The sequence below is a fragment of the Oncorhynchus nerka genome, unplaced genomic scaffold (assembly GCF_034236695.1).
Source record: "Oncorhynchus nerka isolate Pitt River unplaced genomic scaffold, Oner_Uvic_2.0 unplaced_scaffold_3659, whole genome shotgun sequence".
NCBI lineage: Eukaryota > Metazoa > Chordata > Actinopteri > Salmoniformes > Salmonidae > Oncorhynchus > Oncorhynchus nerka.
Genome location: NW_027037636.1, coordinates 1,891 through 21,157, shown reverse-complemented (window position 1 = coordinate 21,157; position 19,267 = coordinate 1,891). Strand labels below are relative to the sequence as shown.

The 19,267-nt window shown below is 48.6% G+C and overlaps 1 protein-coding gene across 2 annotated transcripts; it reads right to left on the bottom strand.

The window, feature by feature from the left end:
* Positions 1-530: 530 nt before the first annotated feature.
* Positions 531-19,033, bottom strand: LOC115123849 (ras-GEF domain-containing family member 1B-like). 2 transcript variants are annotated; one of them, XM_065014343.1, is made up of 4 exons: positions 18,908-19,031; positions 3,277-3,372; positions 1,719-1,842; positions 531-602 (listed from the first exon to the last, which is right to left on the bottom strand). In XM_065014343.1, exons 1-4 carry the CDS (start codon positions 18,995-18,997, stop codon positions 565-567), a joined length of 348 nt encoding a protein of 115 aa, XP_064870415.1. In that variant the 5' UTR covers positions 18,998-19,031; the 3' UTR covers positions 531-564. The 2 variants fall into 2 exon arrangements, 1 of the variants encoding a protein (XP_064870415.1); XR_010462165.1 differs by lacking the exon at positions 531-602 and adding an exon at positions 1,496-1,523 and having other exon boundaries at positions 1,719-2,735; positions 18,908-19,033.
* Positions 19,034-19,267: the final 234 nt, after the last annotated feature.

Below are 19,267 nucleotides of genomic sequence, written 5' to 3'. Positions count from 1 at the left end.
TAAGAAGAAGAGACTTGCTTTCAGTGGAGAGAGAGACAGAAACTACACCAGTCTGGAGTCTCAGTGGGGGAGAGAGACAGAAACTACACCAGTCTGGAGTCTCAGTGGGAGAGAGACAGAACTACACCAGTCTGGAGTCTCAGTGGGGGAGAGAGACAGAAACTACACCAGTCTGGAGTCTCAGTGGGGAGAAAGAAACTACACCAGTCTGGAGTCTCAGTGGGGAGAGACAGAAACTACACCAGTCTGGAGTCTCAGTAGGGAGAGACAGAAACTACACCAGTCTGGAGTCTCAGTGGGGGGGAGAGACAGAAATTACACCAGTCTGGAGTCTCAGTGGGGAGAGACAGAAACTACACCAGTCGTGAGTCTCAGTGGGGAGAGACAGAAATTACACCAGTCTGGAGTCTCAGTGGGGGAGAGAGAGATAAACTACACCAGTCTGGAGTAATGGGACAGATTCTGTCAGCATTGGGGCTGACCCTAGGGAGCTACACACGTACACACATCACCCCGGGAGGTACATACCTCAAAGACTTCCATCTGTCCTTCTCCATATTATTCTCAGGGCCCTTCACTGTCATAGGAGGCCAGACACAGAGCTGAAAGGAGAGAGAACAGAGAACCATCAGCATCACTGTCATAGGAGGCCAGACACAGAGCTGAGAGGAGAGAGAACAGAGAACCATCAGCATCACTGTCATAGGAGGCCAGACACAGAGCTGAGAGGAGAGAGAACAGAGAACCATCAGCATCACTGTCATAGGAGGCCAGACACAGAGCTGAGAGGAGAGAGAACAGAGAACCATCAGCATCACTGTCATAGGAGGCCAGACACAGAGCTGAAAGGAGAGAGAACAGAGAGAACCATCAGCATCACTGTCATAGGAGGCCAGACACAGAGCTGAGAGGAGAGAGAACAGAGAGAACCATCAGCATCACTGTCATAGGAGGCCAGACACAGAGCTGAGAGGAGAGAGAACAGAGAGAACCATCAGCATCACTGTCATAGGAGGCCAGACACAGAGCTGAGAGGAGAGAGAACAGAGAGAACCATCAGCATCACTGTCATAGGAGGCCAGACACAGAGCTGAGAGGAGAGAGAACAGAGAGAACCATCAGCATCACTGTCATAGGAGGCCAGACACAGAGCTGAGAGGAGAGAGAGAACAGAGAGAGAACCATCAGCATCTCTGTCATAGGAGGCCAGACACAGAGCTGAGAGGAGAGAGAACAGAGAGAACCATCAGCATCACTGTCATAGGAGGCCAGACACAGAGCTGAGAGGAGAGAGAACAGAGAGACCATCAGCATCACTGTCATAGGAGGCCAGACAGAGCTGAGAGGAGAGAGAACAGAGAGAACCATCAGCATCACTGTCATAGGAGGCCAGACAGAGCTGAGAGGAGAGAGAACAGAGAGAACCATCAGCATCACTGTCATAGGAGGCCAGACACAGAGCTGAGAGGAGAGAGAACAGAGAGAACCATCAGCATCACTGTCATAGGAGGCCAGACACAGAGCTGAGAGGAGAGAGAACGTCATATCACATTATCATACAGCACATACAACCTGGAGAACACTGAACGTTAAAGTATAGCGGACATATCTAGCGTACTCTTTCCTGAGTTGATTTAGTTTAAAATGATATAATCATTTTGGTACATTGACCTTATACAATGTGGGAGCAGCATTGTGGAGTTAAGGGGTGTACATACTGTCCTCGCTGAAGACCGGTGCGGTGAGCAGATACTGGAGAATCTTACGGTCCTTCTCAAACGGACACTCCACTTTCTTCCAAACCATGAACTCGCTAACTTGCTTCGCCATCTCCCAGAATTTCTGAAAAACAACAATAAAACATGAATGCAATGTTAACCCAACATAGATGAATGTAATGTTAACCCAACATAGATGAATGTAATGTTAACCCAACATAGATGAATGTAACGTTAACCCAACATAGATGAATGTAATGTTAACCCAACATAGATGAATGTAACGTTAACCCAACATAGATGAATGGAACGTTAACCCAACATAGATGAATGTAACGTTAACCCAACATAGATTAATGTAATGTTAACCCAACATAGATGAATGGAACGTTAACCCAACATAGATGAATGGAACGTTAACCCAACATAGATGAATGTAACGTTAACCCAACATAGATGAATGCAATGTTAACCCAACATAGATGAATGTAATGTTAACCCAACATAGATGAATGTAACGTTAACCCAACATAGATGAATGGAATGTTAACCCAACATAGATGAATGTAACGTTAACCCAACATAGATTAATGTAATGTTAACCCAACATAGATTAATGGAATGTTAACCCAAAATATATGAATGGCTGGTCACAGTAGAAATGATTTAACAGTACCACAACTGATGGTAACATTCACTTATCTCATGACTTGGCTGCCCTGATGACTGTCTGCCCTGATGACTTGGCTGCCCTGATGACTGTCTGCCCTGATGACTGTCTGCCCCGATGACTGGCTGCCCCGACGACCGTCTGCCCCGACGACCGTCTGACCCGACGACTGTCTGCCCTGACGACTGTCTGCCCTGACGACCGTCTGCCCTGATGACCGTCTGCCCTGATGACCGTCTGCCCTGATGACCGTCTGCCCTGATGACTGTCTGCCCTGATGACTGTCTGGGTCTCCAATGATAAAGTCTTAATTCCACTGCAGAGCAGAAGTCTTACTTCCTCATTCTCTGTCAGTTATTGGGGAAGAAAAAATAAATAAAGTCCTTTTCCGTTACTATGTACTGTAAATATGTTGGTGTGCAAACGGTCTCCTTTTTTAGCAATGAGACATTTCTGAAACTGCTGGATCTGGGTTTACGTAACAACCTTACTTCATCTTATTACTGAGGTGGACAAACCCTTGTCAAAATGTAAACCTCAGTCGTGAACCAAACCCTCCCCCGAAAAAATATAAGGTCATTCTGGAAGTCTCTGGTGGGCCAAACTAATTTGGCCAAGTTTGGTCCCCAGGACCCATTTTCTTTTTTTACCTTTATTTTACTAGGCAAGTCAGTTAAGAACAAATTCTTATTTTCAATGACGGCCTACCAGGGAACAGTGGGTTACCTGCCTGTTCAGGGGCAGAACGACAGATTTGTACCTTGTCAGCTCGGGGATTAGAACTTGCAACCTTTCGGTTACTAGTCCAACACTAGGCTACCCTGCCGCCCCAGGGTCCCCATATTGGGGGGATTTCCTTACAAACAACAAGCTGTTTCTCAAACACACCTCAAAGTTTACATGTCCATTCTGCATCCTGTTGGAACATCCCTCGTTCAGGAAATAGATGTCTTTGATCAGTAGGCTGAAGAACGGGATGACGATCTGAGAGAGAGAGACACAGAGAGGGAGACAGAGAGAGAGAGAGAGAGAGACACAGAGAGAGAGAGAGAGAGACACAGAGAGAGAGACAGAGAGACACAGAGAGAGAGACAGAGAGAGAGAGAGACACAGAGAGAGAGAGAGAGACACAGAGAGAGAGAGAGACAGAGAGAGAGAGAGAGAGACACAGAGAGAGAGACACAGAGAGAGAGAGAGACACAGAGAGAGAGAGACACAGAGAGAGAGAGAGAGAGAGAGACACAGAGAGAGAGACAGAGAGACAGAGAGAGAGAGAGAGAGACAGAGAGAGACAGAGAGAGAGACAGAGAGAGAGACAGAGAGAGAGAGAGAGAGAGAGAGAGAGAGAGAGACACAGAGAGAGAGACACAGAGAGACACAGAGAGAGAGAGAGACACAGAGAGAGAGAGACACAGAGAGAGAGAGAGAGAGAGAGACAAAGAGAAGAGAGATGAGAGAGAACAGAAAGAGGAGATGAGAGAGAACAGAAAGAGGAGATGAGAGAGAACAGAAAGAGGAGATGAGAGAGAACAGAATACAGGGGTCAGGTTACAGGGGTCAGGTTACAGGGGTCAGGTTACAGGGGTCAGGTTAATGTAATGAGGCTTACATGTTAATCATCACAAAAACACCTGTCAACAAATTCCCTACTTCACCGAGAGAGAGAGACGTCAGGAGGTGCTGAGCAGGTTTTCAGATCACCATCCCTTCAATAATTCAGAGCCACGTCACCACAGAGCTTTAGGTAACATAGAGGTTTGAGTTGGCCCTATCCCAGGCTTTAGGTAACAGAGAGGTTTGAGTTGGCCCTATCCCAGGCTTTAGGTAACAGAGAGGTTTGGGTTGGCCCTATCCCAGGCATTAGGTAACAGAGAGGTTTGAGTTAGCCCTATCCCAGGCATTAGGTAACAGAGAGGTTTGAGTTGGCCCTATCCCAGGCTTTAGGTAACAGAGAGGTTTGGGTTGGCCCTATCCCAGGCACTAGGTAACAGAGAGGTTTGAGTTGGCCCTATCCCAGGCACTAGGTAACAGAGAGGTTTGGGTTGGCCCTATCCCAGGCATAAGATAACAGAGAGGTTTGGGTTGGCCCTATCCCAGGCATCAGGTAACAGAGAGGTTTGGGTTGGCCCTATCCCAGGCATAAGATAACAGAGAGGTTTGGGTTGGCCCTATCCCAGGCATAAGATAACAGAGAGGTTTGGGTTGGCCCTATCCCAGGCATCAGGTAACAGAGAGGTTTGGGTTGGCCCTATCCCAGGCATTAGGTAACAGAGAGGTTTGAGTTGGCCCTATCCCAGGTACTAGGTAACAGAGAGGTTTGAGTTGGCCCTATCCCAGGCACTAGGTAACAGAGAGGTTTGGGTTGGCCCTATCCCAGGCACTAGGTAACAGAGAGATGGACAGGATAGTTCCTAACCACTCTGGTCTGGTGGAGAGATGGACAGGATAGTTCCTAACCACTCTGGTCTGGTGGGTGGAGAGATGGACAGGATAGTTCCTAACCACTCTGGTCTGGTGGGTGGAGAGATGGACAGGATAGTTCCTAACCACTCTGGTCTGGTGGAGAGATGGACAGGATAGTTCCTAACCACTCTAGTCTGGTGGGTGGAGAGATGGACAGGATAGTTCCTAACCACTCTGGTGGGTGGAGAGATGGACAGGATAGTTCCTAACCACTCTAGTCTGGTGGGTGGAGAGATGGACAGGCTAGTTCCTAACCACTCTAGTCTGGTGGGTGGAGAGATGGACAGGATAGTTCCTAACCACTCTGGTCTGGTGGAGAGATGGACAGGATAGTTCCTAACCACTCTGGTCTGGTGGGTGGAGAGATGGACAGGATAGTTCCTAACCACTCTGGTGGGTGGAGAGATGGACAGGATAGTTCCTAACCACTCTAGTCTGGTGGGTGGAGAGATGGACAGGATAGTTCCTAACCACTCTAGTCTGGTGGGTGGAGACATGGACAGGCTAGTTCCTAACCACTCTAGTCTGGTGGGTGGAGAGATGGACAGGATAGTTCCTAACCACTCTGGTCTGGTGGAGAGATGGACAGGATAGTTCCTAACCACTCTGGTCTGGTGGGTGGAGAGATGGACAGGCTAGTTCCTAACCACTCTGGTCTGGTGGAGAGATGGACAGGATAGTTCCTAACCACTCTGGTCTGGTGGAGAGATGGACAGGATAGTTCCTAACCACTCTGGTCTGGTGGAGAGATGGACAGGATAGTTCCTAACCACTCTGGTCTGTTGGGTGGAGAGATGGACAGGATAGTTCCTAACCACTCTAGTCTGTTGGGTGGAGAGATGGACAGGATAGTTCCTAACCACTCTGGTCTGGTGGGTGGAGAGATGGACAGGATAGTTCCTAACCACTCTGGTCTGGTGGAGAGATGGACAGGATAGTTCCTAACCACTCTAGTCTGTTGGGTGGAGAGATGGACAGGCTAGTTCCTAACCACTCTGGTCTGTTGGGTGGAGAGATGGACAGGATAGTTCCTAACCACTCTAGTCTGTTGGGTGGAGAGATGGACAGGATAGTTCCTAATCACTCTGGTCTGGTGGAGAGATGGACAGGCTAGTTCCTAACCACTCTGGTCTGGTGGGTGGAGAGATGGACAGGATAGTTCCTAACCACTCTGGTCTGGTGGAGAGATGGACAGGCTAGTTCAAATCAAATCAAATCAAATCAAATGTATTTATATAGCCCTTCGTACATCAGCTGATATCTCAAAGTGCTGTACAGAAACCCAGCCTAAAACCCCAAACAGCAAACAATGCAGGTGTAAAAGCACGTAGTTCCTAACCACTCTGGTCTGGTGGAGAGATGGACAGGATAGTTCCTAACCACTCTGGTCTGGTGGAGAGATGGACAGGCTAGTTCCTAACCACTCTGGTCTGTTGGGTGGAGAGATGGACAGGATAGTTCCTAACCACTCTGGTCTGTTGGGTGGAGAGATGGACAGGCTAGTTCCTAACCACTCTGGTCTGTTGGGTGGAGAGATGGACAGGCTAGTTCCTAACCACTCTGGTCTGTTGGGTGGAGAGATGGACAGGCTAGTTCCTAACCACTCTGGTCTGGTGGAGAGATGGACAGGCTAGTTCCTAACCACTCTGGTCTGGTGGAGAGATGGACAGGATAGTTCCTAACCACTCTGGTCTGGTGGAGAGATGGACAAGATAGTTCCTAACCACTCTGGTCTGGTGGAGAGATGGACAGGATAGTTCCTAACCACTCTGGTCTGGTGGAGAGATGGACAGGCTAGTTCCTAACCACTCTGGTCTGTTGGGTGGAGAGATGGACAGGATAGTTCCTAACCACTCTGGTCTGTTGGGTGGAGAGATGGACAGGCTAGTTCCTAACCACTCTGGTCTGTTGGGTGGAGAGATGGACAGGCTAGTTCCTAACCACTCTGGTCTGTTGGGTGGAGAGATGGACAGGCTAGTTCCTAACCACTCTGGTCTGTTGGGTGGAGAGATGGACAGGCTAGTTCCTAACCACTCTGGTCTGGTGGAGAGATGGACAGGCTAGTTCCTAACCACTCTGGTCTGGTGGAGAGATGGACAGGATAGTTCCTAACCACTCTGGTCTGGTGGAGAGATGGACAGGATAGTTCCTAACCACTCTGGTCTGGTGGAGAGATGGACAGGATAGTTCCTAACCACTCTGGTCTGTTGGGTGGAGAGATGGACAGGATAGTTCCTAACCACTCTGGTCTGTTGGGTGGAGAGATGGACAGGATAGTTCCTAACCACTCTGGTCTGTTGGGTGGAGAGATGGACAGGCTAGTTCCTAACCACTCTGGTCTGTTGGGTGGAGAGATGGACAGGCTAGTTCCTAACCACTCTGGTCTGTTGGGTGGAGAGATGGACAGGCTAGTTCCTAACCACTCTGGTCTGTTGGGTGGAGAGATGGACAGGCTAGTTCCTAACCACTCTGGTCTGGTGGAGAGATGGACAGGCTAGTTCCTAACCACTCTGGTCTGTTGGGTGGAGAGATGGACAGGATAGTTCCTAACCACTCTGGTCTGTTGGGTGGAGAGATGGACAGGCTAGTTCCTAACCACTCTGGTCTGGTGGGTGGAGAGATGGACAGGCTAGTTCCTAACCACTCTGGTCTGTTGGGTGGAGAGATGGACAGGCTAGTTCCTAACCACTCTGGTCTGTTGGGTGGAGAGATGGACAGGCTAGTTCCTAACCACTCTGGTCTGGTGGAGAGATGGACAGGCTAGTTCCTAACCACTCTGGTCTGGTGGAGAGATGGACAGGATAGTTCCTAACCATTCTGGTCTGGTGGAGAGATGGACAGGATAGTTCCTAACCACTCTGGTCTGTTGGGTGGAGAGATGGACAGGCTAGTTCCTAACCACTCTGGTCTGTTGGGTGGAGAGATGGACAGGCTAGTTCCTAACCACTCTGGTCTGTTGGGTGGAGAGATGGACAGGCTAGTTCCTAACCACTCTGGTCTGTTGGGTGGAGAGATGGACAGGCTAGTTCCTAACCACTCTGGTCTGTTGGGTGGAGAGATGGACAGGCTAGTTCCTAACCACTCTGGTCTGGTGGGTGGAGAGATGGACAGGCTAGTTCCTAACCACTCTGGTCTGGTGGAGAGATGGACAGGATAGTTCCTAACCACTCTGGTCTGGTGGAGAGATGGACAGGATAGTTCCTAACCACTCTGGTCTGGTGGAGAGATGGACAGGATAGTTCCTAACCACTCTGGTCTGGTGGAGAGATGGACAGGCTAGTTCCTAACCACTCTGGTCTGTTGGGTGGAGAGATGGACAGGATAGTTCCTAACCACTCTGGTCTGTTGGGTGGAGAGATGGACAGGCTAGTTCCTAACCACTCTGGTCTGTTGGGTGGAGAGATGGACAGGCTAGTTCCTAACCACTCTGGTCTGTTGGGTGGAGAGATGGACAGGCTAGTTCCTAACCACTCTGGTCTGTTGGGTGGAGAGATGGACAGGCTAGTTCCTAACCACTCTGGTCTGGTGGAGAGATGGACAGGCTAGTTCCTAACCACTCTGGTCTGGTGGAGAGATGGACAGGATAGTTCCTAACCACTCTGGTCTGGTGGTTGGAGAGATGGACAGGATAGTTCCTAACCACTCTGGTCTGGTGGTTGGAGAGATGGACAGGATAGTTCTAGCAGGACATGTTGCCTTGACTAAATAAAATAAAATAAACAAATCTTCAATTTGCAACTGAATCAAATCGAGTGCTGGTCTGTGTTTCATTGTTATGTGATTGACTGTTGGCTGCAAGCACCTTTCACTGTTATTACACAAGAGGAGAGAGTTGAGCGCATTGCAGCCCATCGGGAGCTTGACAGCAGAACAGAGGAAGTGGTTTACTGGTTTACTCAAAGGGAGACAGAGGGTTTGTTAGGTAACATAGCATAGAAATAGATTGACTAGAACAGACATTACCATCCAAGTCAATGTTATGTGATGGGTGTTGATTCCATTTCAATATGTAACATCCTAGAAGATGCCTCTCGCCCAAATATCCACTGTCCTTTTCATTGCCTACTTTCTACTTTCCTATCAACGGTAATCTCTTATATAAACTGGATCAGAGAGACCATGAGAACATAAGAACATGAGAACATCAGAACATCAGAACATGAGAACATGAGAACATAAGAACATGAGAACATAAGAACATGATAACTCTTTCCATGCCATTGTGTTAAAACAATTATATACACAGTACCAGTCAAACGTTTGGACACAGCTACTCATTCAAGGGTTTTCCTGTAGTTTTACTATTTTCTACATTGTAGAATAATAGTGAAGACATCAAAACTATGAAATAACCCATATGGAATCATGTAGTAACCAAAAAAGTGTTACACAAATCAAAATATATTTTATATTTCAGATTCTTCAAAATAGTCACCATTTGCCTTGATGACAGCTTCGCAAACTCTTGGCATTCTCTCAACCAGCTTCACCTGGAATGATTTTCCAACCGTCTTGAAGGAGTTCCCACCCATACTGAGCACTTGTTGGATGCCTTTCCTTCCCTCTGCAGTCCAACCCATCCCAAACCATCTCAACTGGGTTGTGATCGGGTGATTGTGGAGGCCAGGTCATCTGATGCAGCACTCCATCACTCGCCTTCTTGGTCAAATAGCCCAAATACTAATTGAGTGTATGTAAACTTCTGACCCACTGTGATGTGATGAAATAAATAAAAGCTTAAATAAATAATTCTCTCTACTATTATTCTGACAGTTCACATTCTTAAAATAAAGTGGTGATCCTAACTGACCTAAAACAGGGAATTTTTACTAGGATTAAATGTCAGGAATTAGATCAAAATGAAAAAGACCTGATCCAAGATCAGCGCTCCTACTCAGCTCTGTGAGGGATTACAGGCCAGCTCTGTGAGGGATTACAGGCCAGCTCTGTGAGGGATTACAGGCCAGCTCTGTGAGGGATTACAGGCCAGCTCTGTGAGGGAATACAGGCCAGCTCTGTGAGGGAATACAGGCCAGCTCTGTGAGGGAATACAGGCCAGCTCTGAGAGGGATTACAGGCCAGCTCTGTGAGGGATTACAGGCCAGCTCTGAGATGGATTACAGGCCAGCTCTGTGAGGGAATACAGGCCAGCTCTGTGAGGGATTACAGGCCAGCTCTGTGAGGGATTACAGGCCAGCTCTGTGAGGGATTACAGGCCAGCTCTGTGAGGGATTACAGGAGGCCAGCTCTGTGAGGATTACAGGCCAGCTCTGTGAGGGATTACAGGCCAGCTCTATGAGGGATTACAGGCCAGCTCTGTGAGGGATTACAGGCCAGCTCTGTGAGGATTACAGGCCAGCTCTGTGAGGGAATACAGGCCAGCTCTGTGAGGAATACAGGCCAGCTCTGTGAGGGATTACAGGCCAGCTCTGTGAGGGATTACAGGCCAGCTCTGTGAGGGATTACAGGCCAGCTCTGTGAGGGATTACAGGCCAGCTCTGTGAGGGAATACAGGCCAGCTCTGTGAGGGATTACAGGCCAGCTCTGTGAGGGATTACAGGCCAGCTCTGAGGGATTACAGGCCAGCTCTGTGAGGGATTACAGGCCAGCTCTGTGAGGGATTACAGGCCAGCTCTGTGAGGGATTACAGGCCAGCTCTGTGAGGGATTACAGGCCAGCTCTGTGAGGGATTACAGGCCAGCTCTGTGAGGGAATACAGGCCAGCTCTGTGAGGGAATACAGGCTAGCTCTGTGAGGGAATGAGGGAATACAGGCCAGCTCTGTGAGGGAATACAGGCCAGCTCTGTGAGGGATTACAGGCCAGCTCTGTGAGGGATTACAGGCCAGCTCTGTGAGGGAATACAGGCCAGCTCTGTGAGGGAATACAGGCCAGCTCTGTGAGGGAATACAGGCCAGCTCTGTGAGTGATTACAGGCCAGCTCTGTGAGTGAATACAGGCCAGCTCTGTGAGGGAATACAGGCCAGCTATGTGAGGGATTACAGGCCAGCTCTGTGAGTGAATACAGGCCAGCTCTGTGAGGGAATACAGGCCAGCTCTGTGAGGGAATACAGGCCAGCTCTGAGAGGGATTACAGGCCAGCTCTGTGAGGGATTACAGGCCAGCTCTGAGATGGATTACAGGCCAGCTCTGTGAGGGAATACAGGCCAGCTCTGTGAGGGATTACAGGCCAGCTCTGTGAGGGATTACAGGCCAGCTCTGTGAGGGATTACAGGCCAGCTCTGTGAGGGATTACAGGCCAGCTCTGTGAGGGATTACAGGCCAGCTCTGTGAGGGATTACAGGCCAGCTCTATGAGGGATTACAGGCCAGCTCTGTGAGGGATTACAGGCCAGCTCTGTGAGGGATTACAGGCCAGCTCTGTGAGGGAATACAGGCCAGCTATGTGAGGGATTACAGGCCAGCTCTGTGAGTGAATACAGGCCAGCTCTGTGAGGGAATACAGGCCAGCTCTGTGAGGGAATACAGGCCAGCTCTGTGAGTGAATACAGGCCAGCTCTGTGAGGGAATTACAGGCCAGCTCTGTGAGGGAATACAGGCCAGCTCTTTGAGGGAATAGAGGCCAGCTCTTTGAGGGAATAGAGGCCAGCTCTGTGAGGGATTACAGGCCAGCTCTGTGAGGGAATACAGGCCAGCTCTGTGAGGGAATACAGGCCAGCTCTGTGAGGGATTACAGGCCAGCTCTGTGAGGGATTACAGGCCAGCTCTGTGAGGGATTACAGGCCAGCTCTGTGAGGGATTACAGGCCAGCTCTGTGAGGGATTATACAGGCCAGCTCTGTGAGGGAATACAGGCCAGCTCTGTGAGGGAATACAGGCCAGCTCTGTGAGGGAATACAGGCCAGCTCTGTGAGGGAATACAGGCCAGCTCTGTGAGTGAATACAGGCCAGCTCTGTGAGGGAATACAGGCCAGCTCTGTGAGGGATTACAGGCCAGCTCTGTGAGTGAATACAGGCCTACAGGACAGCTCTGTGAGGGAATACAGGCCAGCTCTGTGAGGGAATACAGGCCAGCTCTGTGAGGGAATACAGGCCAGCTCTGTGAGGGAATACAGGCCAGCTCTGTGAGGGAATACAGGCCAGCTCTGTGAGTGAATACAGGCCAGCTCTGTGAGGGAATACAGGCCAGCTCTGTGAGGGAATACAGGCCAGCTCTTTGAGGGAATACAGGCCAGCTCTGTGAGGGAATACAGGCCAGCTCTGTGAGGGAATACAGGCCAGCTCTGTGAGGGAATACAGGCCAGCTCTGTGAGGAATACAGGCCAGCTCTGTGAGGAACAGGCCAGCTCTGTGAGGGAATACAGGCCAGCTCCGTGAGGGAATACAGGCCAGCTCCGTGAGGGAATACAGGCCAGCTCCGTGAGGGAATACAGGCCAGCTCTGTGAGGGAATACAGGCCAGCTCTGTGAGGGAATACAGGCCAGATCTGTGAGGGAATACAGGCCAGATCTGTGAGGGAATACAGGCCAGCTCTGTGAGGGAACAGTGTAATACAATGTGCGATGAAGCACTGATCAACAACCATGTGACGTTCCGCTTGAGTTTTATATCAACGGCTCCTCAACTGCCCAACGTGTCATTCTAATCAAATTGAATAAAGTAAACAACACAGAATGTACCAAATGATATCAGTCTTCCTGCTCTCTCTCTGCTCTCTCTGCTCTCCGTGACACTGAGGCCCCTCTATAAACCCAGGACAGCTCTGAACAGAGGACAGAGGACAAAGTGGGAGAATGAGAGGAGAGAAAACATGTTGTATAAACAACATTACCTCAAGACCAGTGCCCCCCCCCCCCCCCCTACAAAGAAAGTCCACATCTGCTACGGCGTGTGCAGGGCTCTAAATTATACACATTTTGTAATTGGTAGCACTAGTGCTCCATACTTTAAAAAGTTAGCAGCACAACATAGGAACTAATATGTTGTGCCCCTAGGAACTAATATGTTGTGCCCCTAGGAACTAATATGTTGTGCCCCTAGGAACTAATATGTTGTGCCCCTAGGAACTAATATGTTGTGCCCCTAGGAACTAATATGTTGTGCCCCTAGGAACTAATATGTTGTGCCCCTAGGAACTAATATGTTGTGCCCCTAGGAACTAATATGTTGTGCCCCTAGGAACTAATATGTTGTGCCCCTAGGAACTAATATGTTGTGCCCCTAGGAACTAATATGTTGTGCCCCTAGGAACTAATATGTTGTGCCCCTAGGAACTAATATGTTGTGCCCCTAGGAACTAATATGTAACTCAAATACATATTATTTTAAAAGCAAAAAATGTTGATATAAATATCAGTCATTGAAATTAAAAAGTCATTTGTGGAATGTTAGTTTCTACATGATATAAAATCCCTATTTTTTCCTATTGAGACGGTTACATAGAAAACACTGTCCCTTTAAGAGCATCATGTTATGAGATGACAACATGTAAGAGATATGTCATTTCCTGAAGAAGCTGTCCCTTTTCCTTTCTGTGTCCCAAATGTTTGGATATACTGATAAAGTTACCAGGTTGTTAGCTAGCTAGCTAAGAAGGTAAAAAGTTCAAATCCCCAAACTGACAAGGTACAAATCTGTCGTTCTGCCACGGAACAGGCAGTTAACCCGCTGTTCCTAGGCCGTCATTGAAAATAACAATTTGTTCTTAACTGACTTGCCTAGTAAAATAAATATGCAAACCAAATTGGTTGTACTTTAGAGCCCTGGGCACATGTGTAAATATACTTGTTTTTATTTGACCCATAAACAAACCCTCATTAGATGAAGAAGTCACAAGAACAAGAAGGAACATTCCAGTGTTCTGCCTGGGAATTTGGAACATTCCAGTGTTCTGGCTGGGAGTTTGGAACATTCCAGTGTTCTGGCTGGGAGTTTGGAACATTCCAGTGTTCTGGCTGGGAGTTTGGAACATTCCAGTGTTCTGGCTGGGAGTTTGGAACATTCCAGTGTTCTGCCTGGGAGTTTGGAACATTCCAGTGTTCTGGCTGGGAGTTTGGAACATTCCAGTGTTCTGCCTGGGAATTTGGAACATTCCAGTGTTCTGCCTGGGAATTTGGAACATTCCAGTGTTCTGCCTGGTAATTTGGAACATTCCAGTGTTCTGCCTGGGAATTTGGAACATTCCAGTGTTCTGCCTGGGAGTTTGGAACATTCCAGTGTTCTGCCTGGGAGTTTGGAACATTCCAGTGTTCTGCCTGGGAGTTTGGAACATTCCAGTGTTCTGCCTGGGAGTTTGGAACATTCCAGTGTTCTGCACAGGAGTTTGGAACATTCCAGTGTTCTGCCTGGGAATTTGGAACATTCCAGTGTTCTGCCTGGGAGTTTGGAACATTCCAGTGTTCTGGCTGGGAATTTGGAACATTCCAGTGTTCTACCTGGGAATTTGGAACATTCCAGTGTTCTGCCTGGGAGTTTGGAACATTCTGTCTTATGACCCCCTCACTGTCTGTCTGAGCAGCCAACCCGGGCTCTTCAACACATTTCCACACACATTTCCACACATAGCTAAATCCCCTCTCCCTCCTCCCTTCCCTAAAAGAAACACTCAGCTAACCCATTAAATGTTGACAGTGAACCCTTAGCTAACCCAATCATATTGACACTGCTTGAGCCAACCGTCAACTGAGAGAGAGACAGAGACAGAACATTATGTGAGCTGGCAGGCGACCATGTGTCTTTTTCCATTCTGAAAAGGAACTGAACATATTTCTGACGGATTAGTAAATGAGGCCCTTCACGTTGTCTCTCTGACGTCAATACCAGAACCAGCTCTCAGCTGACCTATTCATGGCTTCACCTTTTGACTTATCTGCTTCAGAGTCCTTGTTATGTATTCTTGATGTCCCAACTGAACCGAAGACCTCAAGAGTTTGCTGTGTCTTAGTGCCAATAACACGACAACACTGAGCAGAGATAACAAGATCGAAGCAGACCAACCGATGGCCACACTGTAGTGCCGGTCTGTTTTCCCTCCTCACACTGTAGTGCCGGTCTGTTTTCCCTCCTCACACTGTAGTGCCGGTCTGTTTTCCGTCCTCTCACTGTAGTGCCGTTCTGTTTTCAGTCCTCACACTGTAGTGCCGATCTGTTTTCCGTCCTCTCACTGTAGTGCCGGTCTGTTTTCTGTCCTCACACTGTAGTGCCGTTCTGTTTTCCGTCCTCTCACTGTAGTGCCGGTCTGTTTTCTGTCCTCACACTGTAGTGCCGGTCTGTTTTCCCTCCTCACACTGTAGTGCCGGTCTGTTTTCCGTCCTCACACTGTAGTGCCGGTCTGTTTTCTGTCCTCTCACTGTAGTGCCGGTCTGTTTTCTGTCCTCTCACTGTAGTGCCGGTCTGTTTTCCCTCCTCACACTGTAGTGCCGGTCTGTTTTCCCTCCTCACACTGTAGTGCCGGTCTGTTTTCTGTTCTCACACTGTAGTGCCGGTCTGTTTTCTGTCCTCACACTGTAGTGCCGGTCTGTTTTCTGTTCTCACACTGTAGTGCCGGTCTGTTTTCCGTCCTCTCACTGTAGTGCCGCTCTGTTTTCCCTCCTCTCACTGTAGTGCCGGTCTGTTTTCTGTCCTCTCACTGTAGTGCCGGTCTGTTTTATGTTCTCACACTGTAGTGCCGGTCTGTTTTCCCTCCTCACACTGTAGTGCCGGTCTGTTTTCCCTCCTCACACTGTAGTGCCGTTCTGTTTTCCGTCCTCTCACTGTAGTGCCGGTCTGTTTTCTGTCCTCACACTGTAGTGCCGTTCTGTTTTCCGTCCTCTCACTGTAGTGCCGGTCTGTTTTCTGTCCTCACACTGTAGTGCCGTTCTGTTTTCCGTCCTCTCACTGTAGTGCCGGTCTGTTTTCTGTCCTCACACTGTAGTGCCGGTCTGTTTTCTGTTCTCACACTGTAGTGCCGGTCTGTTTTCCCTCCTCACACTGTAGTGCCGGTCTGTTTTCCGTCCTCTCACTGTAGTGCCGGTCTGTTTTCTGTCCTCACACTGTAGTGCCGTTCTGTTTTCCGTCCTCTCACTGTAGTGCCGGTCTGTTTTCTGTCCTCACTGTAGTGCCGGTCTGTTTCCCTCCTCACACTGTAGTGCCGTCTGTTTTCCGTCCTCACACTGTAGTGCCGGTCTGTTTTCTGTCCTCTCACTGTAGTGCCGGTCTGTTTTCTGTCCTCTCACTGTAGTGCCGGTCTGTTTTCCCTCCTCACACTGTAGTGCCGGTCTGTTTTCCCTCCTCACACTGTAGTGCCGGTCTGTTTTCTGTTCTCACACTGTAGTGCCGGTCTGTTTTCTGTCCTCACACTGTAGTGCCGGTCTGTTTTCTGTTCTCACACTGTAGTGCCGGTCTGTTTTCTGTTCTCACACTGTAGTGCCGGTCTGTTTTCTGTCCTCACACTGTAGTGCCGGTCTGTTTTCCGTCCTCTCACTGTAGTGCCGCTCTGTTTTCCCTCCTCTCACTGTAGTGCCGGTCTGTTTTCTGTCCTCTCACTGTAGTGCCGGTCTGTTTTCCGTCCTCTCACTGTAGTGCCGGTCTGTTTTCTGTCCTCACACTGTAGTGCCGGTCTGTTTTCTGTCCTCACACTGTAGTGCCGGTCTGTTTTCTGTCCTCACACTGTAGTGGTTGGTGCAGCTGGACAAATCACACACTTAGTGGGTTCTGGGATAATTCAGACAGCTAGAGAGAACAGAGAAATGGGTTCTGGGATAATTCAGACAACCAGAGAGAACAGAGAAAGGGGTTCTGGGATAATTCAGACAGCTAGAGAGAACAGAGAAATGGGTTCTGGGATAATTCAGACAACCAGAGAGAACAGAGAAAGGGGTTCTGGGATAATTCAGACAGCTAGAGAGAACAGAGAAATGGGTTCTGGGATAATTCAGACCGCTAGAGAGAACAGAGAAATGGGTTCTGGGATAATTCAGACAGCTAGAGAGAACAGAGAAATGGGTTCTGGGATAATTCAGACAGCTAGAGAGAACAGAGAAATGGGTTCTGGGATAATTCAGACAGCCAGAGAGAACAGAGAAATGGGTTCTGGGATAATTCAGACAGCCAGAGAGAACAGAGAAATGGGTTCTGGGATAATTCAGACAGCTAGAGAGAACAGAGAAATGGGTTCTGGGATAATTCAGACAGCCAGAGAGAACAGAGAAATGGGTTCTGGGATAATTCAGACAGCTAGAGAGAACAGAGAAATGGGTTCTGGGATAATTCAGACAGCCAGAGAGAACAGAGAACGTTCCCACCATTTGGAGAGATCAGAATCACTAAACTGTCTCGGTCTGAAATGGAGGGGTCGCGGGTTTAGAGAGGCGGGCCAGTAACTGGGGGGTCGCGGGTTTAGAGAGGCGGGCCAGTAACTGGAAGCCGCGGGTTTAGAAAGGCGGGGCCAGTAACTGGGGGTCGCGGGTTTAGAGAGCGGGCCAGTAACTGGGGGTCGCGAGGTTTAGAGAGGCGGGCCAGTAACTGGGAGGGTCGCGGGTTTAGAAGAGGCGGGCCAGTAACTGGGGTTGGGGGGTTTAGAGGCGGGCCAATAACTGGGGGATTTTAGGGTTGATTCCGAGGCTGATGAGGAAAAATCTGTCTGGAGAGACTCCACAACTGAAGGCATCAGGATCAGCGTCTCAGGAAAGGTGTCCTGATCTTGGATCAGATCCACCCTGTCATCTTATTCATTACAATCTAAAAAAGAAACGCTACACTGTTCCTAGATCTGCTCACCGGCTCTAAGATACCTTATAAATACAGGCCTTGAATCTCAGATGCGTGTGAATGTATCGAATGTATGTATTTTTTTCTCCATCTGAGCTCTTAGAGTATGTTCAAGCTTTCTACTTCGTTAGCCAGCACCTCGCCTATATAGGTTCTCCTTTATGTTCAAGCTTTCTACTCCGTTAGCCAGCACCTCGCCTATATAGGTTCTCCTTTATGTTCAAGCTTTCTACTCCATTGCTACACCTCGCCTATATAGGTTCTCCTTTATGTTCAAGCGTTCTACTCCGTTAGCCAGCACCTGGCCTAAATAGGTTCTCCTTTATGTTCAAGCTTTCTACTCCGTTATTGCTTCACCTCTGCCTATATAGGTTCTCCTTTATGTTCAAGCGTTCTCTCCGTTAGCCAGCACCTCGCTAAATAGGTTCTCCTTTATGTTCAAGCTTTCTACTCCGTTAGCCAGCACCTCGCCTATATAGGTTCTCCTTTATGTTCAAGTTTTCTACTCCGTTGCTGCACACTGTATATATAGGTTCTCCTTTATGTTCAAGTTTTCTACTCTGCTCCCTATGGCCCAACTTCTCGCCTAAAAATGGTTCCACTCGCTTATGTTCAAGCTTTCTACTCCGTTAGCCAGCACCTCGCCTATTTAGGTTCTCCTTTATGTTCAAGCTTTCTACTCCGTTAGCCAGCACCTCGCCTAAATAGGTTCTCCTTTATGTTCAAGCTTTCTACTCCGTTAGCCAGCACCTCGCCTATTTAGGTTCTCCTTTATGTTCAAGCTTTCTACTCCGTTAGCCAGCACCTACTTCTATACAGTTCTCCTTTATGTTCAAGCTTTCTACTCCATTCTTAGCACCTCCTTCTCTCAGGTTTCTCCTTTATGTTCAAGCTTTCTACTCCGTTAGCCAGCACCTCGCCTATATAGGTTCTCCTTTATGTTCAAGTTTCTACTCCGTTAGCCAGCACCTCGCCTATATAGGTTCTCCTTTATGTTCAAGCTTTCTACTCCGTTAGCCAGCACCTCGCCTATATAGGTTCTCCTTTATGTTCAAGCTTTCTACTCCGTTAGCCAGCACCTCGCCTATATAGGTTCTCCTTTATGTTCAAGTTTTCTACTCCGTTAGCCAGCACCTCGCCTATATAGGTTCTCCTTTATGTTCAAGTTTTCTACTCCGTTAGCCAGCACCTCGCCTAAATAGGTTCTCCTTTATGTTCAAGCTTTCTACTCCGTTAGCCAGCACCTCGCCTATATAGGTTCTCCTTTATGTTCAAGCTTTCTACTCCGTTAGCCAGCACCTCGCCTATTTAGGTGTGCATTTCTTTTTCTTCTAGAATGTATGGAAGCTCACCTTCTCTCTAGTGCTGTTGGCTGTTCTGGACCTCTGTGTAGCTCCTCTAAACGCTGTTCTGTAGTTGTAGAAGTTACCGGAAGGATCCATCTGGAGCTGGAGAGAAAGATTAGCATTATAACGCCAGTATAGCAGCAGGATTGTAATGTTGTGTTTATTTATTTAATGAGGCGACCATCGATTACCCCGGGCCAAACCCTAACACGGACGGCCATGGGCAAAACAATTGTGCGCCGCCCTACGGGACTCCCAATCACAACCGTTTGTGATACACCCTGGAATCGAACCAAGGTCTGTAGTGACGACCTCTAGCACTGATATGCAGTGCCTTAGACCGCTGTGCCACTCTGGTAGCCCGAG

Coding starts and splice junctions, on each gene's coding strand:
- LOC115123849 (XM_065014343.1), bottom strand. CDS start 18,997: ATGGATCCTTCCGGTAACTTCTACAACTACAGAACAGCGTTTAGAGGA. Junction 1,843..3,276: donor ATGGACATGTAAACTTTGAG/GTGTGTTTGAGA, acceptor GTTGTTTTTCAG/AAATTCTGGGAGATGGCGAA. Junction 603..1,718: donor ACCGGTCTTCAGCGAGGACA/GTATGTACACCC, acceptor CTCTCCTTTCAG/CTCTGTGTCTGGCCTCCTAT.